We start from the raw sequence: 23,919 nt of genomic DNA, 5'->3' as shown, positions 1-23,919 counted from the left end.
AGCAAAACATTATTTTATCTTCAAAACCTCTTTGTCTTTCCTAGCATGATGACCTAGTAATAATTTTCAACTTTTTAATCCAACCATAGGTCCAATTACTCACTAAGTTATGTAGATTCTTTCTTCCAAGGAGTCCAAAATTTACCTTTTCTTTCCATTCCCCATTGTCTTGATCTCAATGTAAGTTCACGTTCATTTCTCACCTGGACTACTGTAGTCATTTCTTAATTGGTATTTGTTTTTTCTTCCCATTGCTCATCTCCAAAGCAACCTATTCACTCCTCAGCTACCAGAGTATGCTTTCTAAAATGGAAACCAAGAACAGGCATTTGCCTACTTAAACTCATTCTAAGGCTCCCCATTACCTTCATGATAATTTTCAGAGTTCAGATAAGTGAGAACATACAATATTTATCTTTCCCTGTGTGACTTATTTCACTTAGCATAATGTCCTCAAGGTCCATCCATGTTGTTGCAAATGGCAGGATTTCCTTCTTTCTCATGGCTAAATAATATTCCACTGCATTTATTTTATTCATTCATCTGTTGATGTACACTTAGGTTGTTTCCATATTTTGGATATCGTCAATAATGTGGCAACGAACATGGGAGTGCAGACTTCTCTTTGAGATAGTTATTTTATTTCCTTCAAATACTTACCCAGAAGCGGTACTGCTAGATCATATGGTAGTTCTATTTTTAATTTTTTGAGGAATGAGGAAGTGACATTTAAACTTAGCCATTTTTAGTTAAACTTAGTCTAAATTCTACTAGTTAGAGAGAGACAGCCTCTCTCAAATATTTTAAAATGCTATTCTCTTTGCCTATAATGCCTTTGGTCCCTCATTTCTCTTGTTTTTGCCTGGCTAACTCTCTCTTATATCTCAAGATTTATTTAGATTAAGCATTACCTCCTTTTGAAACATCCCCTCATCTCTTCAGAGTGAATTAGGTGTTTTTTCTATATCTTCTTCTGGATCCTAGTATTTACCTTAAATGAAGCACAATACATGCTGTACTGAAGTCATTGATTTTCCTGTCTTGACTGTGAACTGCTTAAAGGCAAAGTTAGTGTCTTTTACTTTTTTCAAGCCAGCACTAATATTGTTCCTGGCACATTGTAACTACTTAATAAATTTTTGTTGAATATCAAAATGGGTAATGAGTATGAAATGTTCATGGAAACATATGGCCTAGGTCACTTTGGACACCATTGGGAATTCATAGTAGCTGAGGTGTATAAGCACGGTTGGACCAGACTTTGAAGTGTTTAAAAGTTAAATTAAGGAATTTTAGATTTTATACTTAACTAATACAATATCGTTGCAGTATAGCATATTGATTAAGAGTATTGACCTGCCGGGACTTCCCTGGTGGCACAGTGGTTAAGAATCACTTGCCAGTGTAGGGAACACGGGTTCGATCCCTGGTCGGGGAAGATCCCACGTGCCGCGGAGCAACTAAGCCCGTGTGCCACAACTACTGAGCCTGTGTGCCACAACTACTGAAGCCCCCGTGCCTAGAGCCCGTGCTCGGCAACAAGCGAAGCCACCGCAATGAGAAGCCCGCACACCTCAACGAAAAGTAGCCCCCACTCGCCCCAACTAGAGAAAGCCCCCGCGCAGCAACGAAGACGCAGTGCAGCCAAATATAAATAAATAAATATTAAAAAAAAAAAAGTATTGACCTACCTTCAAACCCCGCCTATGCCTCTTAATAGCTAAGGGTTCCTGGGAAAGTTTCTTAGCCTCTTTAAGTCTCAGAATACTCAACCGTTTTGAAGAATTTTAATGAGTAACAGTATGTAAAGTTCTAGCACTGTACCTGGCAGGTTGTAAGCCTTACAATGTTACTTATTATTATTATTATTGCAATTGTATGCAACATTGAGAAAAATCAGACAGCTAAAGGACTAACAGTTTCAGAATGTAGAGTTAAAATTATCCAATGATCGACCATTCAGCTGGCAATCAGAAAACCAAAATTTTAGTTCTCGTTCTATCTCTGCTATTGGCTTACTGTAAAGCTTGAATATATCTCAGTTTCCTCATACAAAAAAGTATGTTAATGCTTTTAATGTATGTTAATGCAAAAGTAGTAGTGTTAATGCTTTCCTCACCAGGATGTTGTAATCGTTTGAGATGTCTAAAGAAAATAAACTGTTAAATTATAAAGGGTGGGAATCTATATTCTTTGAAGTCGCTGATATCATCATGCTTTTTGTACAAGCTGTGCCATCATTTGCCTGGAATGCTCTTCTTATTCACCTTGATAATCGTATTTTTCCTTTAAGACTCCGTTTAAGCATCAGTTATTGGGTTTAGGTGGTCATTTATATATCCCTTAGAATACTAAGCCTACTTCTGGTATAACATTTACCATGTATAACATTTGAAAAAACACCTACTTGTATGTCTTCTCCCATAGAATGTAAAATTCTAGAAGGCCAGTGTGTCTTATAATTCAGTGTTCCCACTGAATTATACTATTTTTATAAATAACTATAATTATTTACTAATAATTTAACATGTGCCAGAATCTGCTAGTACAGATTCTGGCACATGTTAAATTATTAGTAAATATTAACTCAAAGAATGGATTATGTTATATAAATTTAAGAATACTGAAGTATGTTTTAAAGCAGCAAAAAAGTTTCTAAAGCTCATTCAGAGGTTGTTTGCTGTGAACTGGAGACTAGAAAATGTGGTAATAGTTACAATGAACTATAATAGTAGCAGAATAAATATTAACAATAGAATAATAGCAAGAAGAAAATATTACCCTGGTAGATATTTTCTGAAAATATAGCAAAGATGAAGGAAAATCAGGAGACTTTAGGTAAAACTACCAGGTAGAATACACCCAGCTACATTTCCTTTCTCCCAGAATCCTATTAAAGAGACAATTAATGGTATTTCTAACCTTTTCTCTATACCAAAACTAAATTAGGGTGGGGAAAATGGGAGAGGAAAAAAAACAGTGACAAAACTTTGTGAGCAAAACAGCAGAAGGAAAATGTCAAGTGACTTGGCTAACTGAGAAAACAGAATTGTAAACTAGCACTGACAAAAGCTGAGAACCAACACAATTTATACTGAAGCATCCTGAAAGGCACCAGATACCTCTGAAGGAGAGAATCAAGCTACTAAAGTAAAAAGTATTGAATTAAAATTCAGTCACATTTCCGGATCATCTTTCTCCTTTACTTCAGTCACCTAGGCAAATATCCCACCTCTACTCCAGCAGTGGACTGGAGAGGGGAAAACAGACTCTCTTTGGACTGAGTAACCCAGGAACAGATCAGTTCATAAAGCACCATATGAAAAACTTCAGTAAGAATACTGTGATCCCAACTCTCTTCCTCTATTTTGCTCCTAGAAAGCTGGCAGCCAGGCGTTCATCTGCCAGGCAGGATAATGGAAGATCCAACTGGACTCAACAAGCTCAGGAGGAAGGTCCCAGACATATTGACATCAGGGTTTCCCAAAGAAACAGCCAAATCATATCACTTTACAATATGCTCAAAGTTGACAAGCCCTATCCAAATACTCAGGGCTTCCAATTAGCTTTTTGGTTTCATACTTTTAAATATGAGCACAAAACCAAAAACCATAAAACCTCTGAGGAAATCTTCTAACATAAAAGATAGAGGCCAATGTTTTTTTGGATTTGATATCAAAAACAAAGGTAACAAAACCAAAAATAAACAAGTGGAACTACATCAAATTAAAAGGCTGCTTCATAGCAAAGGAAACCATCAACAAAATAAAGAGGCAACCTACTGAATGGGAGAAAATATTTGCATATCATATATCTGATAAGGGGTTAATATCTAAAATATGTAAAGAACTCATACAACTCAATAGCAAAAAGACAATCCTATTAAAAAATGGGCAGAGCACCTGAATAGACGTTTTTTCCAAAGAAAATATGTGGACATCCAACAGGTACATAAAAAGATGCTCACTAATTATCAGGGAAATGCAAATGAAAACCACAATGAGACATGACCTCACACCTGTTAGAATGGCTGTTATCAAAAAGCCAAGAAATGACAAGTGTTGGAGAGGGTGTGGAGAAAAGGGAACCCCTATGTGCTGTTGGTGGGAATGTAAATTGGGGCAGCCACTATGGAGACCCCTCAAAAAGAGAACTACCAAATGATCCAGCAATTCCACTTCTGGGTATTTATCCAAAGAAAACAAAAGCACTAACTCAAAAAGATATATATATCTATATAGATAGATATAGATAGATCAATCTATCTATATCTATCTATCTATATAGATATATATATATCTCCTTCCTAATGTTCACTGCAGTGTTATTTACAATAGCCAAGATATGGAAACAACCTAAGTGTTCATTGACAGATGAACAGATAAAGAAAATGTGGTGTATGTATTGTACAGGCAGTGGAATATTATTCAACCATAAAAAAGAATGAAATGAACTCTTGCCATTTGCAGCAACATGGGTGGAACTTGAGGGCATTATGCTAAGTGAAATAAGTCAGACAGAAAGACAAATACCATATGATTCAATAGTGAATTAATTATACATATATAATTATTTTTATTTACAATCCCTATTTTGCATATGAGGCACAAAGAACTTGTGCAAAGTCACATGGCTAAGTAAGTAGTAAGTGCCATAACTGGATATGAACCCTGGAGGTCTGGTTTTAGAGCTCTTATTAGGCACCACTCTGCTTCCTCTTATCTTAGTGCCTATTGATAGCACGAATTTAATAAACGAGAGCTGTTTATAGTATAAGACTAGCTATAAATTAGTTTTGGCTGTTTCTATTAGATACTAAGTAGAGGAGGAAATTAATCACATATATTTCTTTTTTTTAAATTGTGATACAACTTTTACACACTATTTTCAAACTTGCAAAATAATACACCATGTTTTTGTGGATATTTACATATGTGGTAAAAGTGGAAAAACATACATGGAGATAACTTGCGTACTGGCTATTTTTTTATGCATCTTTATTGGAGTATAATTGCTTTAAAATGTTGTGTTCATTTCTGCTGTACAACAAAGTGAATCAGCTATATGCATACATATATCCCCATATCCCCTCCCTCTTGAGCCTCCCTCCCGCCCTGCCCTCCCTATCCCACCCCTCTAGGTTGTCACAAACACCAAGCTGATCTCCCTGTGCTATGCGGCTGCTTCCCACTAGCTATCTATTTTACATTTGGTAGTGTATATATGTCAATGCTACTCTCTCACTACGTCCCAGGATCTGCTTCCTGCCCTGTGTCCTCAAGTCCATTCTCAACATTGTCATCTTTATTCCTGCCCTACCACTAGGTTCATCAGTACCATTTTTCTAGATTCCATATATATGCGTTAGCATACAGTATTTGTTTTTCTCTTTTTGAATTACTTCACTCTGTATGACAGGCTCTAGGTCCATCCACCTCACTACAAATAATTTCGTTCCCTTTTATGGCTGAGTAATATTCCATTGTATACATGTGCCACATCTTCTTTATCCATTCATCTGTCGATGGACATTTAGTTTGTTTCCATGTTCTGGCTATTGTAAATAGTTATGCAATGAATATTGTGGTAAATGTATCTTTTTGAATTATGTTTTTCTCAGGGTATATGCCTGAGTAGTGGTATTGCAAGGTCATATGGTAGTTCTATTTTTAGATTTTTAAGGAACCTCCATACTGTTCTCCATAGTGGCTGTATCAATTTACATTCCCACCAACAGTGCAAGAGGGTTCCCTTTTCTTCACACCCTCTCCAGCATTTATTGTCTCTAGATTTTTTGATGATGGCCATTCTGACTAGTGTGAGGTGATACCTCAATGTGGTTTTGATTTGTATTTCTCTGATGATTAATGTTGTTGAGCATCTTTTCATGTGTTTGTTGGCCATCTGTATGCCTTCTTTGGAGAAATGTCTGTTTAGGTCTTCCACACATTTTTGGATTAGGTTGTTTGATTTTTTGATATTGAGCTGCATGAGCTGCTTGTATATTTTGGAGATTAATCCTTTGTCAGTTGTTTCATTTGCAAATATTTTCTCCCATTCTGAGGGTTGTCTTTTCCTCTTGTTCATGGTTTCTTTTGCTGGGCAAAAGCCTTTAAGTTTCATTAGGTCCCATTTATTTAGTTTTGTTTTTATTTCCATTACTTTAGCAGGTGGGTTAAAAAGGATCTTGCTGTGATTTATGTCATAGAGTGTTTGGCCTATGTTTTCCTCTAAGAGTTTTATAGTGTCTGGCCTTACATTGAGGTCTTTAACCCATATTGAGTTTATTTTTGTTTTGTATGGTGTTAGGAAGTGTTCTTTAATCCATATTGAGTTTATTTTTGTTTTGTATGGTGTTAGGAAGTGTTCTAATTTCATTCTTTTACATGTAGCTGTCCAGTTTTCCCAGCACCACTTATTGAAGAGGCTGTCTTTTCTCCATTGTATATTCTTGCCTCCTTTATCAAAGATAAGGTGACCATGTGTTCATGGGTTTATCTCTGGGCTTTCTATCCTGTTCCATTGATCTATATTTCTGTTTTTGTGCCAGTACCATACTGTCTTGGTTACTGTAGCTTTGTAGTATAGTCTGAAGTCAGGGAGCCTGATTCCTCCAGCTCCGTTTTTCTTTCTCAAGATTGCTTTGGTTATTCGGGGTCTTTTTTTGTTTCCACACAAATGTTGAAACTTTTTGTTCTAGTTCTGTGAAAAATGCCATTGGTAGTTTGATACGGATGGCATTGAATATGTAGATTGCTTTGGGGAGTATCGTCATTTTCACAATGTTGATTCTTCCAATCCAGGAACATGGTATATCTCTCCATCTGTTTGTATCATCTTTAATTTGTTTCATCAGTGTCTTATAGTTTTCTGCATACAGGTCTTTTGTCTCCTTAAGTAGGTTTATTCCTAGGTATTTTATTCTTTTTGTTGAAATGGTAAATGAGAGTGTTTCCTTAATTTCTCTTTCAGATTTTTCATCATTAGTGTAGAGGAATGCACGAGATTTCTGTCCATAATTTTCTATCCTGCTACTTTACCAGATTCAATGATTAGCTCTAGTAGTTTTCTGGTAGCATCTTTAGGATTCTCTATGTATAGTATCATGTCATCTGCAAACAGTGACAGTTTTACTTCCTCTTTTCTGCTTTGGATTTCTTTTATTTCTTCTCTGATTGCTGTGGCTAAAACTTCCAAAATTATATTGAATAAGAGTGGTGAGAGCGGACAACCTTGTCTTGTTCCTGATCTTAGAGGAAATGGTTTCAGTTTTTCACCATTGAGAAAGATGTTGGCTGTGGGTTTGTCATATATGGCCTCTATTATGTTGAGGTAAGTTCCCGCTATGCCTACTTTCTGGAGGGTTCTTATCATAAATGGGTGTTGAATTTTGTCAAAAGCTTTTTCTGCATCTATTGAGATGATCATGTGGTTTTTCTCCTTCAATTTGTCAATATGATGTATCACACTGATTGATTTGCATATATTGAAGAATCCTTATTTTCCTGGGACAAACCCCACTTGATCATGGTGTATGATTCTTTTAATGTGCTGTTGGATTCTGTTTGCTAGTATTTTGTTGAGGATTTTTGCATCTATGATCATCAGTGATATTGGCCTGTGGTTTTCTTTCTTTGTGACATCTTTGTCTGGTTTTGGTATCAGGGTGATGGTGGCCTCATAGAATGAGTTTGGGAGTGTTCCTTCCTCTGCTATATTTTGGAAGAGTTTGAGAAGGATAGGTGTTTACTCTTCTCTAAATGTTTGATAGAATTCGCCTGTGAAGCCATGTGGTCCTGGCTTTTGTTTGTTGGAAGATTTTAAATCACAGTCTCAATTTCATTGCCTGTGATTGGTCTGTTTATATTTTCTATTTCTTCCTGGTTCAGTCTCAGAAGGTTGTGCTTTTTCTAATAATTTATCCATTTCTTCCAGGTTGTCCATTTTATCGGCATGTAGTTGCTTGTAGTAATCTCTATGATCCTTTGTATTTCTGCAATATCAGTTGTTACTTCTCCTTTTTCATTTCTATTTCTATTGATTTGAGTCCTCTCTTTTTTTCTTGATGAGTCTGGCTAATGGTTTATCGATTTGTTTATCTTCTCAAAGAACCAGCTTTTAGTTTTATTGATCTTTGCTATGGTTTCCTTTGTTTCTATTTCATTTATTTCTGCTCTGGTCTTTATGATTTCTTTCCTTCTACTAACTTAGGGTTTTGTTGTTCTTCTTTCTCTAGTTCCTTTAGGTGTAAGGTTAGATTGTTTATTTGAGAAGTTTCCTTGTTTCTTGAGGTAGGATTGTATTCCTATAAACTTCCCTCTTAAACTGGTTTTGCTGCATCCCATGGGTTGTGGGTCATCGTGCTTTCACTGTCATTTGTTTCTAGGTATTTTTTGATTTACTCTTTGATCTTCAGTGATCTCTTGGTTATTTTGTAGTGTGTTGTTTAGCCTCCATGTGTTTGTATTTTTTACAGATTTTTTCCTGTCATTGATATCTAGTCTCATAGCGTTGTGATCGGAAAAGATACTTGATACGATTTCAATTTTCTTACATATACCAAGGCTTGATTTGTGACCCAATATATGGTCTATCCTGGAGAATGTTCCATGAGCACTTGAGAAGAAAGTGTATTCTGTTGTTTTTGGATGGAATGTCCTACAAATATCAATTAGGTCAATCTTGTTTAATGTATTATTTAAAGCTTGTGTTTCCTTATTTATTTTCATTTTGGATGATCTGTCCATTGGTGAAAGTGGAGTGGTAAAGTCCCCTACTATGATTGTGTTACTGTCTGTTCCCCCTTTTATGGCTGTTAGCATTTGCCTTATGTATCGAGGGTCTCCTATGTTGTGTGCATAAATATTTACAATTGTTATATCTCTTTCTTGGATTGATCCCTTGATCATTATGTAGTGTCCTTCTTTGTCTCTTGTAATAACCTTTATTTTAAAGCCTATTTTGTCTGATATGAGAATTGCTAGTCCAGCTTTCTTTTGATTTCCATTTGCATGGAATATCTTTTTCCATTCCCTCACTTTCAGTCTGTATGTGTCCATAGGTCTGAAGTGGGTCTCTTGTAGACAGCATATATACGGGTCTTGTTTATGTATCCATTCAGCCTGTCTGTGTCTTTTGGTTAGAGCATTTAATCCATTTACATTTAAGGGGGTTTTCGTTATGTATGTTCCTATTACCATTTTTTAAAATTGTTTTAGGTTTGTTATTGTACCTCTTTTCCTTCTCTTGTGTTTCCTGCCTAGAGAAGTTCCTTTAGCATTTGTAAAGCTGGTTTGGTTGTGCTGAATTCTCTTAGCTTTCGCTTGTCTGTTAAGGTTTTAATTTCTCCATCAAATCTGAATGAGATCCTTGCTGGGTAGAGTAATCTTGGTTGTAGGTTTTCCCCTTTCATCACTCTAAATATGTCTTGCCACTCCCTTCTGGCTTGCAGAGTTTCTGCTGAAAGATCAGCTGTTAACCTTATGGTGTTTCCCTTGTGTATTGTTTGTTGTTTTTCCCTTGCTGCTTTTAATATTTTTTCTTTGTATTTAATTTTGGTAGTTTGATTAATATGTGTCTTGGCTTGTTTCTCCTTGTATTTATCCTGTATGAGTCTCTCTGCACTTCCTGGACTTGATTGACTATTTCCTTTCCCATATTAGGGAAATTTTCAACTATAATGTCTTCAAATATTTTCTCAGTCCTTTTCTTTTTCTCTTCTTCTTCTGGGACCCCTATAATTCGAATGTTGGTGCATTTAATGTTGTCCCAGTGGTCTCTGAGACAGTCCTCAATTCTTTTCATTCTTTTTTCTTTATTCAGCTCTGTGGTATTTTTTCCCACTATTTTATCTTCCATGTCACTTATCCGTTCTTCTGCCTCAGTTATTCTGCTATTGATTCCTTCTAGAGAATTTTAAATTTCATTTATTGTGTTGTTCATCATTGTTTACTCTTTAATTCTTCTAGGTCCTTGTTAAACGTTTCTTGTATTTTCTCCATTCTATTTCCAAGATTTTGCATCATCTTTACTCTCTTTACTCTGAATTGTTTTTCAGGTAGTCTGCCTATTTCCTCTTCATTTGTTTGGTCTGGTGGGTTTTTACCTTGCTCCTTCATTGGCTGTGTGTGTTTCTCTGTCATCTCATTTTGCTTCAGTTACTGAGTTGGGGCCTCCTTTTTACAGGCTGCAGCTTCGTAGTTCCCATTGGTTTTGGTGTCTGTACCCAGTGGCTAATTATGTTTCAGTTGGTTGTGTAGGCTTCTCGGTGGAGTGGACTGGTGCCTGTGTTCTGGTGGATGAGGCTGAATCGTATCTTTCTGGTGGGCAGGACCACATCCGGTGGTGTGTTTTGGGGTGTCTGTGACCTTATTATGATTTTAGGCATCCTCCCTGGTAATGGGTGGGGTTGTGTTCCTGTCTTGCTATTTGTTTGGCACAGGGTATCTAGCACTGTAGCTTGCTGGTCATTGAGTGAAGCTGGGTCTTAGCGTTGAGATGGAGATCTCTGGGAGAGCTTTTGCTGTCTGATATTACGTGGAGCTGGGAGGTCTCTGGTGAACCAATGTCCTGAACTCGGCTCTCCCACCTCAGAGGCATGGGCCTGACACCAGGCCAGAGCATGAAGACCCTGTCAAGCCACACAGTTCAGAAGGAAAGGAAGGAAAAGAAGGAAGGAAGGAAGGAAGGAAGGAAGGAAGGAAGGAAGGAAAGAAAAATAGAAAAGAAAGTTATTAAAATAAAAATAAAAAATTATTAAAAATAAAAAAATATAAAGTATTAAAAAAAAAGAAAGAAGAGAGCAACCAAACCAAAAATGAAATCCACCAATAATAACAAGTGCTAAAAACTATAGTAAACAAACAAAGAAACAAAAAACCGGACAGACAGAACTCTAGGAGAAATGGTAAAAGCAAAGCTATACAGACAAAATCACACAAAGAAGAATACACATACACACTCACAAAAAGAGAAAAGGAAAAAATTTATATATCTTTTGGGAAGTCTGAGGTCTTCTGCCAGCGTTCAGTAGGTGTTCTGTAGGAGTTGTTTCACATGTAGATGTGTTTCTGATGTATTTGTGGGGAGGAAGGTGATCTCCACATCTTATTCCTCCACCATCTTGAATGTCTCCCACTTATCTATTTTATACATAGTATTTTGTATCTTCTTAATTCCATAACCCTATCTTGCCCCTCCCCCTTCCCTCTCCCCACTGGTACCCACTAGTTTGCTTTCTGTATCTGTGAGTCTGTTTCTATTTTGTTTTATGCATTCATTTGTTTTATTTTTTTAGATTTCACATATAAGTGAAAACACAGTATTTGTCTTTCTCTGTCTGATTTATTTCACTAAGCGTAATACTCTGTAGGTCCATGCACATCATTGCAAATGGCAGAATTTCATTCTTTTTTATGGCTGAGTAATATTTCTTTATATATATTATACATTATATATGTATATACATATATATATACATACCACATGTTCTTTATCCATTCGTCTGTTGATGGACACTTGGGTTGCTTCCATATCTTGGCTATTGAAAATAATGCTGCTAAAGCAATCTTGAGAAAAAAGAATAAAGCTGCAGGTATCATTCTCCTTGACTTCAGACTATACTACCAAGCTACAGAAATCAAAACAGCATGGTAGTGGCACAAAAATAAACACATAGATCAATGGATCAGAATAGAGAACCCAGAAATAGATCCATGTGACTATGGTCAATTAGTCTATGACAAAGGAGGCAAAAAGCAATTGGAGAAAAGACAGTCTCTTCAATAAGTGGTGCTGGGAAAATTGGACAGCTACATGTAAAAGAATGAGATTAGAACATTTCCTCACACCATATACAAAAATAAACTCAAAATAGATTAAAGACCTACATATAAGACTTGAAACCATAAAACTCCTAGAAGAGAACATAGGCAGAATGCTCTTTCACATAAATGGTAGTAATATTTTTTGGGGGTCTGTCTCCTAAAGATAAAAGATAAAAGATAAAAACAAAATAAATAATTGTACATAATTAAACATTCAACAGTATTTTTTGATAGATATTTCTTAGTCAAAGTTATGTATGTAGGTTACCACTTTGATTATATGTTCATCTCTATGAAACTTGATACCATGGTTTTTAGTCATTGAAATAAATGTGACGTGTAAATCAGGGTCATAGCAAGAAAGAGATGGTCACTCAAGAAGGGTGATGAAAAGAATTTAATGAAAGGACTGATTGGGATTGACATATACACACTACTATATATAAAATAGGTAACTAATAACGACCTACTGTATAGCACAGAGAACTCTACTCAATACTCTGTAATGGCCTATATGGGAAAAGAATTTTAAAAAGAGTGGATGTATGTATATGTATAACTGATTCACTTTGCTGTACAGCAGAAACTAACACAACATTGTAAATCAACTATACTCCAATAAAAATTTTTTTAAAAAGTGTGGGCAGGATAAAGGGTAATCAGCGAGGGTTAGTGAAATCCCAGAAACCTGCAACAGTCAGAAACGGTCACTATTTCTAGGCCTAAAGGAGCAAGGTGGGGGAGCAGTTAATGCAAACCAGCAAGACCTATAGCTGTAGAAGAGACACGTGACAAGCGATTTGGTGTTTGATAGAAGATCACAGCCATTGCCAAACTATGGTCCAACAGGGGCCATGTTTCTCTCCTCCCAGCTCTATAGTCTTCTGTCATTATCTCTCATTGGCTGAACTCAATAGGAAGCTAAAAGACAAGGGATCCTAGCGATGCAGTCTGTAAAGACACAGAGCATGGTGAATAAGAGTGGAAAGTGGATCTGTAAGGGTTAGTGGAGAGTATACAGCACACAATACTATCCTAATATCTAATACCTAAAAAAAAAGGCAGAAAAAGTGGTTACTTTTTAAAAATGATATGATAAATAGTTCTAAGGAAGAAAGAATTCTGAATTGAAAATGAACTGCTTTCTCCTCTATTCATTTTCAAATGAGATGAGAATTAAAAGGATATTTTAAAAGTTTGAGTTTTCCTGCTCACAAGATTACTGTTAGATTTTGGTTTGTAAAACTAGAAAAGTTTATTTCATTGATGGCTGTGCTCAAGAGCTTTGGTAAATCAGAAAAAGGTGATTTTTACATATTCATAGAGCTAATGATATTTACAAACAAGTCTAGAAGAAATTTCTGTGTGAATTTAGTTACTGTTAGTTTGTCTCATGGCCATAGTCTATACCAATGTTTTTCAAATTGCATGTCACAAGCCATTTTTCAGTCCTGAAATAAATTTAATGGGTAGTGACTAGGACTTCTAAATGAAATAGTATACCCTGGAACAGAAAATATCAAAGTGCATTTTTTATACTAAGAGTAAATGCTGGTTTGTGAAACTTTTGTTTTTATTACATGTATATGAATATGTGACTGTATTGGGATATATATTTCTCAATATGGGCCACGTTCCCCCCAAATTTAAAACATTGCCCTATACTATTTACTGGACTCAATCATCTTATAAACATTTACCCAACAGTGTAGTAAGGGTGAATTGTATTGAAAGGCAATGTAATATATTTATGTGTTCTCTCCCTACACAGTGCTAAAATTTGTTCCTAGGTGAGTAAATACATATGGAAATTAGGGTGCATTAATATATTTGATGTTCACCAATTCTAAAGATAGTAACAGTTCAAAATGAAGTGAAAATGTATCTTATTGCTCTATTACTGCATAGACTGGCACCCAGTGCCATAAGTCCCTCTGCATTCCCATCATCACACCTCATACTTACTTGCTCTTGGTAATAAGGGGGAAGGGAAATATTCTGCTAAAAAGTCTTGAATAATATTGAAGTGATCTTTTGAGCTATAGCCAAAGTAGAAGAATTTCAGTATATGTATTAACATTAATCTGTATCTTGGGAATTTTCAGCTGAAAATATGGAACATCCAGAGAGTATTTAAAGAGGATAATATGAAACTACAAAATGAGTCACTTACATTGAGTTATATTCATATTCTAGCTTCTAGTTCTTTTTCTTTTAAAGAAAAATTAAAATTAGGTCACTTCTGCTTGTAACCTGCATAGTAATTAAATAATCAGCTATTTCCTATTTAGATTCCATTTCTACTTCTGCTGCAAAATTTGATTTTCTCTCAATATCTCAACATTAGCGATTCAACAGAATTATGTTTTGTATGTGGACAGTATACGTGCTTTATATAAATAAAGGGAAAAAACATTTTGTATAAGCTGAAAATTATTTCAGGTCCTTGAAATCAAAATCAAATATTTATTGTATAGGGGGAAACATCTTTGTGTATTCTATATAAGCTTTCCATTTTGCAGTTGTTTTCAGAGACTGCCATTTTGAGTTATATTGGAATAGTGTTCCTTCTGACCTTTGAACAAGGATGCATGACTTAGTTTTTGGCATTCTTCCTAACAACACCCCAGAGGGCAGAGTTGTATTCTAGTGTGACATATATTTGAAAATGTCTTGCACAGAGGGTAAATTTGATTTGTAAATGTATCAAGAACAGATTCAAAATAGGCTGAAACTTGAATTTGTCTGGTTCAGGAAAATTATAAAAGTCTCAACTTTAGTTTTTCTATTGCTATTATTGGTTAAACCAACAGATTTTCTTAAACTTTGCCAAACAGAAGAGCAATGGGTTCTGAAATCTATCTTCATTTTAATTTTTTTTCTCTCATTTTCTCTCATTTATAGTGTAAGTTTATCTAACTCTGATTTCAAAGACTTTACCCTGACTTGTGTCAGTACAAGTTGTCAGAAAGACAACAGGACTATAGGCTATAAAACATGTCCTTCTGCTGCATATTGTGCTGCATTTGAAGCATACGAGAGCTGATCTTTTTAGGCTGAAATATGTTTATACTCCTGCAGTTGAAAGTACTGATTTGTCAAACATGGAGGACAAATCTTTATTAAGATTATGTTCAGGAATTAAAAAGCTTTCAAAGAAGAAACAAAAATCTTTTACTTTTCTAATAGTAATAAACTAGAATAGGCTTAGAAATAGATCTTGAAAGGTTTCATTCAACTTTAGTCTACCTTTTCATTTCTCCTTTTGTACTCGGTATTCACTTTTAAGGCAATTTTTACCTGGGCGTTCACAGATAAAAGTTGTAAATAATTTGTATTTCACTTCATTCAGTATTTCATATTTTGTCCATTCCTGCATGGTCAAAATGGATTATGCTCACACCTCCCCCATTATTTTATTGAGTACCAAATCACTGAGTATACTATTTTGAGTTATGTGTACAGGGTTCAGAAGACAAAGCCTATGCCCAGCCCTTCTAAGTAGGTAAAAAATTTATAGAAACTGAATGAAGGTTTAACGCACATGATTGTAATTTACAGTTTAGTTTGAATAAAATGCATTATACTGAAACAAAATCATTAGAGTTTTAGTTTACCTAGTAATTGCTACTAATTGCTTTCAAGAGATTAGTTCCCCTCAACCCCATTTATAATGGCAATGGAATTATTTCTCCCTGACATAGCACTAATGATTTTCATATTTTCCTTGTATAGTTCAAAATGTCATCTTGTTAACAAGAGTTCTTTATCAGAGATAAAAATACATGTTACTCAATTGACAGGATAACTGTTTTCTAGTTTTCATCTCACTAACAAATGATGCCAACTGGAATGTTTGACTGCCTTCAGTTTCGTGGAAAATCAAATGACATTCCTTCTCTGAATGTGTGGTCAAGTTAATCTTAGTCTTTTGTAAACTAACACTTGATAATCAAATAGAATAGTCATATACAAGTAGGTTTATGTTACTGAATTAAACCCCTAAATTATTAGATCACATTAAAGTTTATTTGCTGAAATTAAGAGAATCTATGTATTATCATTTAGTCTTCTTTCTCTCTATTCTACAGAGAAATGATGAAGAGGCAGTTGTGGATAGAGGTGGAACTCGTTCTATTCTCAAAACACACTTTGAGAAAGAAGATTTAGAAGGTAAGACTATTTTGGTGGGGGGGATACCTATTGGTGTTTCAAAGAGAAATGTGAAGTTTGTTGCTATGAGGAGAACTGCAAAAGTTGATATCAGAGTAATAATGGTGGTGGTGGTGGTGGGGTGGATATGACTGTTTTGGTGTAGTGTGGAGTGCCAATAGTCAGTCCTGCAAGCAATGAGAAGCATTAATTTGTTCAACAGACGTTTATTGAACCTCTCCTATATTCCTTCCTGTACTGTGTTGTGTGCCAGTCTTTCAATAATCCTTCCTTCAAGGAATTACAATTAATTGGGGAATGAAAAGAAAAAAAATTATGACAGACCAGCATATTGGGTGTTATGTGACAGGGGAGGACAGGAGGGGCATCTAATTCACCCTATGTTGTCAGAGTAGGCTGTCACTGGAAGGGAGTTAAGGACAATTGGTATTCTAGTTTTACTGAGATATATATGAGAGAGGGCTGGAGGCATCATTTGTGTGTGTTCTCTTCAGTAGGAAGAAGGTCAGATAATTCAACAGGGAGGTAGTATGGTCTAGATGCTGGTAAAGTATAGAGGCTCTGAAACCAGACTGTATTGGGTTCAAATATCACCTCTGTCCCTTATTTGTTATGGAAGGTTTAGCTAATTAGTTAACTTCTCTGCACCTGTTTTCTCTGTTGTTAAAATAAGGATAACACTGGAATATATTTCCTAAATTTTTATGAGAAATAAGGGAAAAATACTTAGAATAGTACCTGGCCTAAGAGTTACATAAGTATTGACAGTTATTATTCCACTGCAATTTAATGTATACACGCCATTAGTTCATTTTAATTTTTTAACAAGAAATTATTACTAGTGAGATACAAGGTATGTGGTGTTTTTCATCTTTTTGTTGAAAAGTGAAACCCAAATCATCTTAAGTAAAACTAATCAGAGATAGCTCCTAATAATCTACAGCAGCTGAAAAGTAAGTGTTCATTCCCCTTAAGAATTGTAGCCACTTAAATTACGGTTAAATTCATTATTATTGGGTCTTATATTTAGTTACAACAATTAAATAACAGAAGAGTTAACATACTATTTAGAGACAACTTTCAACAACTATACCCACTCTGTGTTTGACATTTTGCTTGATGCACAGAAAGCACCCAAGGTCTGGAAAGGTTATACTTACTGGGCAGGCGTAGTAATTTGCATGCTATCCATATTCATTACACAAATTAAAGGAAGCAGAAACTTGAAAAATCTAACCCAGTAATGTCTAATATAAAGCGAATTTTTCTTTAGATTTGAAAAGCAGCATAGCTACTGTCCTACTTATGTCATACCATGACTTAAGCTATGCTTATATTCACTAAACTCACACAAGTAAACCTAATAAATCAAGAACTTAGTGTAAAAATATACTCAATTCCAGTGAAACATCATCTTGGGTTTAAAGATTGTGATTGATAATCCACACACAGATAATTAGCAGTTAACAGTAATTTATAAATAATTACAGTAAAATACTAAATGGTCCCTTTGAATGGAAAATACATAATACAAAAATAAGATTTAATACAGTCACTTTAATTGTTGTATCAACATGTATTACATACATTTCTTTTTACTGGGAATACACATAACAGTGTACAATGCTTCTTAAAAGAGATTTCTGGTTGGCAAAACACAGTTGGATAAATCAGATTTTGTTCTGTTTGCTGATGTCTATAGTGGGTATTTTAATCCCAGAAGTGAATAACTGTGACTTAGTCACTGGTGATTGAAGTTAACATCACAGAATGCAAAGGCAACATTTTAGAATTTTGAAAGAAAATAAGAAAAACCTTATTTATGTTGACTTTCTTAATATTTGTTCTGCTCCCAGATCATGTTAAGTAGATAAACATTCCAGCATTTGAGGGTGCCGTGGAGGATTCTGTTGTGATGCATACAGAGAGTTAATAGATCTGTTAGTGGTTCCCAGATTGATTACCCTGAATCGGAAAATAATGCAGGGGCAATGAGGTGGATGTCACGGTTCAGGAAAAAATCAACTGGTAGCATAATATAATATAACCTGGGTAAGTGGGTGAGCACCAGAGAGAAACGTGGCATTACTGAGGATAAGGGTGGTGGATGGATGGGTGGGGTCAGTTTCCACATGCGCCGAATAAAAATAACCAAGTGCCTCTTCAGTTCTTTTTTTTTTATTTTTTATTGAGCAGAGTTCCCTGTGCTATACAGTAGGTCCTTGTTGATTATCCATTTTAAATGTAGCAGTGTGTACATGTCAATCTGAAACTCCCTTATCACTTATATGCGGGGAATCTAAAACAATGATACAAATGAACTTATTTACAAAACAGAAACAGACAGACTTAGGGAACGAATTTATGGTTACCAGGGGGAAGGGTGGGGGGCAGGGACAGTTAGGGAGTTCAGTTATTCTTAAACACCTCCATTCTCTCTTCATTGTTCAGCCGTGTCCAGCTTTTCTCAGAATGGATGCCTGAACTTTTAAAAAAATTAATGAATATTTTATTTTTTCAGATATGACCATTGTTATATTTTCTGCAGGCATAAGAGCAAATTAATAAGTTGCTAAAAATAGTATGTCTTATTAATAATTAGATGATAACAAAGAGAAGAAAATTCAGTAGCTGAAGATGATATGCTATTATTTTAGCCATTTTGACTGAGCGGATCGATTTCCAGTCAAGAATATTCTGTCAAACAACTGGATTGCTTTTTTTAAAAAGTTAAAAAAAAATTTTTTTGTGGTAAAAAATTCATAACATAAAATTTATCATCATAGCCAATTCTAAGTATACAGTTCAATAGTGTTAAATATATTTACAGTGTTGTGTAAGCAGTGTCAGAACTTTTTCATCTTGGAAAACTGAAACTCTGTAACAACAACTCCCCATTTCCTTCTCCCCCTGGCAAACACCATTCTATCTTCTGTTTCTATGAATTTGACTACGCTAGATACCTCACAGAAGTGAAATCATGCAGTGTTTGTCCTTTTGTGACTGACTTATTTCACTTAGCATAATGTCATGAAGTTGTATCAATGCTGTAGTGTTAGAAATTACTTTCCTTTTTAAGGCTGAATGATATCCACTGTATGTATATACTACATTTTGTTTATCCATTCATCTATCGATGGACATGATTGCTTCCATCTTTTGGAAGCAATTGTGAAATACTGCTGTGCTGTTTGGCTAGTGCTGTTATGAGCATGATTGTGCAAATATTGCTTCAAGACCCTGCTTTCAATTCTTTTGAGTATATACCCATAAGTGGGATTGCTGGATCATAGGGTCATTCTATTTTTAATTTTTAGAGAAACTGACATACTGTTTTTCATAGAAGATGCACAATTTTACATTCCTACCAACACCGCGCAAGGGTTCCAATTTCTTCACATCCTCACTAACACTTGCAGTTTTCCAGGTTTTCTTGATAGTAGCCATCCGAATGGGTGTCAGGTTTTGATTTGCATTTTCCTAATAATTAGTGATATTGAACATTTTCTCATATGCATGTTGGCCATTTGTATATCATCTTTGGAGAAATGTCTATTCAAGTCCTTTGTGCATTGTTTAACTGGATTTTTTTATGTGTTGCTCAGTTGTAGGAGTTCTTTATGTATTCTAGATATTGATTTGCAAATATTTTCTCCCATTCTGTAGGTTGCCTTTTTGCTCTGTTGACTATGTTCTTTGATATGCAGAAAATTTTAATTTTTTGATATAGTCCAATTTGTCTAGTTTTACTTTTGTTGCCTATACTTTTGGTGTTATTTCCAGGAAATCCTTGCCAAATCCAATGTCATAAAGCTTTTCCCTATGTTTCCTTCTAGTTTCTAGTTTTGGGTCTTACATTTAGGTCTTTGACCCATTTTGAGTTAATTTCTGTATATGGTGTAGAATACCTGCACTTTTATCCTTCATATTCCTTTGTTATCTAACTTTACACTTGTTATAGCTTGCATTACTCCTTACAGGTTAAATTTTCCCCCAAATCACTGATATATAAAGAACTTCTTTAGTGAGAGAGAGACTGTTTGTTTTCCATGCATTTAGCACATATTTCTAAAATAATACCTGCTATTTTTCTACAGTCTGAGAACATGGAAGATGCAGTAAAACCACAAGAATATTATTAAAAATTTTGTGTTCAAAACCTTTTTGTTGCTCCATACCAAATTGGTGCCTTCTCATCTTCTCCACAAAGAATAGAATGTCCATTCTGCCCATCCATTAGCGTTACCTGATCCTTCCTGGCAGAATAATTATCTTCCTCTTCCAGATCTCTCTTTCTGAATTTACATCATTTCTTATATTATTATTATGTATATATTTCTTATCATTCTTATTTGATTATAAGCTTGTTGAGGGACAAATCTTTGTCTTATACGTATTTGCATTCTACCATGGTATTGGTCCAGCAGTTTTTCTTAAACTAGATAGGTACTAAAAAATGTGTTGCATTGAATCTCATTTATATATAATTCAATAATATATCACTAATCATGTAAGAAGTTAAGTTTATATACTGTAATTAGGTGCATAATCAACACTCATCAAATATTGAATTAGCTTTCAAATATTTAACATGTAAATACAGGAGTTTCTAATTATGTTGCACTGTACTAAGATAAATAAATCTAGTTACATTTTAATCTGGTATTCAGGAATTCATAAATTTAAAACTTTAATGGAAAAGTTAAACTAATATTTAAATCTTGGCGATGAATTAAATTAAAAAGACATTTTCTTTATTCTGTATTGCTTTTAGCAGAGAGTAAAATACTTTTAAGTCAGGAATTTAATAGAGAAAATTATACCTCTGTCTTGATATTTTTGCTCATTTTATTTGAGATAAGAAATTTTGGTTTACTAGTTTATTTCTTTTGGGGGCCACTTAATACATCGCGGACCTAAAGTCCAGAGATACTGTAAGTAAAATACCTAGCACAAAGCTATCATACAACATAATTTTATTAATGATAATACCCTCCCACTTTCTTCATTTCACCCAATGCATTCCTGAGCTCTTAAGATTACTAAAATGCTTTTCTGATCATAATCATTGTAATGTCAAAAGTGTTTTTCACTAAAAAACAGAAGATAGTAAGTGCTGATCCTATAATTATGATGCACTATTTTGAAACTAAAGTAGAAAATAATTTGAAAAAATAAAGAAAAAGCCAAAAATTAGGCTTAGATCTTTTTCTTTCTGATCTTTTATCTCCAAAAATTGCCATTAGAAGGAAAAAATGAATTCTGCTGAGAGAAACAAAAGTTGGCTTCACAGAGACAGAGATGGGCTTAGAAGGATGAATGAGAGTTCTGAAGGCAAAGAAGGAAGGATCCATTATATTCTGGGAATGGCAAATATGGTGTGGCTAACACATTGGGATTGTGTGCATGGGGGTAAAGAGTGACTAGAGATGAAGTTTAAACATTTGCATGAGGTAGGTCAAATAATGGAGAATGAATTAATTTTTGAAGTTACTCAGTGAGGTAAGTACTATTATCATCTCCATCTTATGGATAAGGAAACTAAAGCACAAAAGATTGACTTGCCCAGGCCATGACTAGCAAGTGTAAGAGCAGGGATTCAAACTCACAAGGGTCTGGGCTTTTAACAACTATGTTATAGAAGTAAACATAATGTGGAGCCTTGTTTTTTAGGTGACTGAATGGGGCAAGATGTTTATTAACTGGAAGACTGGGGCATATTTACTCCCTTAATCATGACTGTTTTTAAAAAGTTGAGACTATCCTATAAAGCAATAATGAATTCGATAGTTAGTACCCCTATCACAATAGTTTTCCAAATAATTTTGCAAAAATTTGAAAAATTTTATAGTTAGTAAATTCCCATTAGACAGATTCATTTCCACAAAAGGAAAGGCCTGTCCCACTGGAGACTAGTTTTAATAATAACCTCATGTTCTCTTATTTTAAATTCTTGTCTCTGCTGCACCACAGAATGAATAATCTTATTGTTTCCGTGTTCCAAGTGTCTTTTATTTGAAAAAGAAAGAACTGTTTTTCCTGCTATTATGGATTGTTAACTTTTGTGCAATTTAGTATTGTTGATACAGGCTCAATGTCACTTGATACAGCAATTCTAAGTGGTATTTGGTCCATTGGTAATAATTAGTGAAGTTAATTAATTACATAGGATCCATTTAAAATTGTACATTCTGCCTGCCAAACACTTTGGATATTTGAGGATGGGAATTAGGCAGATAGACTAATACTGAAGATTCCAGAAAAAAATAGCCAGTAGTAAATTTTATTCCCTAATTGACTATCTTTGCCACCTATGCACATTTCATAATGAATTGTTCTATTTTTCTCCAGGGTATCCTAAAAATAAGAACCAAGTAAGAGAATGTTTTTTAACAGTCTGTAATAATGGAATTACTTTTATTCCTAAAATTAACTCTCAGGTGAGCTATATATTCTGTTCCATGTTTCTTCATATTAATTGTTTCACATGATTTTTGTATGTGACCCACATCAATTTATTTTGATATATAAATTTATTCATGATATTTTGTCTATTTAAAGTGAGTGGTAACTTGCTAGTTATTTACAGTCTGCTTTTAGAGTGTATTGTAAATTTGAAAGATCTAAAGTTTTCTAAATTTGGTTTATTAGACCATTTGCAAGTAGTTATAGACATGTGTTTGCATGAGTATAGTAACAAATATTCTAATGTGTATATGTGGCTAAGAAATCCTGCAATGTATGTTTTCTTAATTTAGGGGTCCTCATCATATATTTTCCATCCCTAGTTTAGGATGTCTGTTTTTAGGCAGATGATTTTAGAATAAGAGCCCATATTCTTAATCTCCCTCATCGTTTCTTATAAATCTGGCTCTATTTACTACTACTCTCTACCTATCAAAGGCACAGTACAATATTTGAGGTATTTGCTATGTAATGTGACCTAAGACATATCCTTTGTGAATAAGGAGAACTGTATATTTGTGTGTGTATATGTAACATTTTCAATCAATTGCTATTTTAGAGATAGATGAAAAGAAATTCCTTTTCATTACATTAAATATAATCCTATAAATATTAAAGGAGGGTATTTTACAGCAAAGAATTTATTCCTTTAATCCTTCTATATTTTTCTTCGAAAATATTTAATACTTTGAAGACAAACCACAAATGGCCAAAGCTTCTTAATATGTACTCTGTAGGTTTATATTAACACTATACTTTTGTTTTGAGTTTTCCAGACGTCTGAGACTTAAGTGCGTTGATTATTTAGTTATACAGTTTAATAGTATGAGAATCATACTATGAAGGTGACATTGTGAAGGAGATCAACTTAGTCTACTTCTTGATTAAATTCTTAAATCTCTATTTCAGCTGCTAATCTTTCCCCTAGAGCTATCCTACTTTAAAGCTCCTGGGCTGCATGTGATCATAGCCTCCACAGGTTATCTCCTCACAATAGAAGCAGGGGTGTGCTACCAGTCAATTAGGGCTTTTCTTGTGAAGTCATCATCATTCACCAATATTAATTAAGTGCTAATGGTATATAAGCACTGAACAAAATTCGTTTTATATTTTTTATTCTCCAAAGTGGTTTACATACTGGTGCTGTCAGTAGGGCACTTGAGTTCTAGACCTCCTTGGGGAAAAGTAACAGTGGCCACCTGGCACATAAATGTTTACGTTTAAATATCCATTGAGATAAATACTGATAATACTGAACAAGTTTTAAATAGTAGTTGAAAGAGGTGATATTCTTGATTTTCTGGATTACACACACCTATAATTTTATCAGTACTAGCATCACTGGAACTTAATAGAATTAAGTCGATTTGGTGTACTGGTATTCTGAGGTTACTTTTTGGAATGCTCTCTTTTATATTTTCTCCCGGTGACATTGTTCACTACCCCATTCTATCGT

The 23,919-nt window shown here is 34.6% G+C and overlaps 1 protein-coding gene across 3 annotated transcripts in view; it reads left to right on the top strand.

Moving 5' to 3' along the window:
- SLC4A10 (solute carrier family 4 member 10) overlaps positions 1–23,919 on the top strand; it is a 208,257-nt gene that overhangs the window by 7,702 nt on the left and 176,636 nt on the right. For all 3 annotated transcript variants that reach the window (XM_068545005.1, XM_068545006.1, XM_068545004.1), the window contains exon 2: positions 15,917–15,998. In XM_068545005.1, the coding sequence (XP_068401106.1) occupies positions 15,917–15,998 (82 nt within the window). The remainder of the gene's footprint in view (positions 1–15,916; positions 15,999–23,919) is intronic.

The sequence above is a fragment of the Eschrichtius robustus genome, chromosome 5, assembly GCF_028021215.1.
Source record: "Eschrichtius robustus isolate mEscRob2 chromosome 5, mEscRob2.pri, whole genome shotgun sequence".
Lineage (NCBI taxonomy): Eukaryota > Metazoa > Chordata > Mammalia > Artiodactyla > Eschrichtiidae > Eschrichtius > Eschrichtius robustus.
This window is presented reverse-complemented; position numbering and strand designations above follow the sequence as displayed.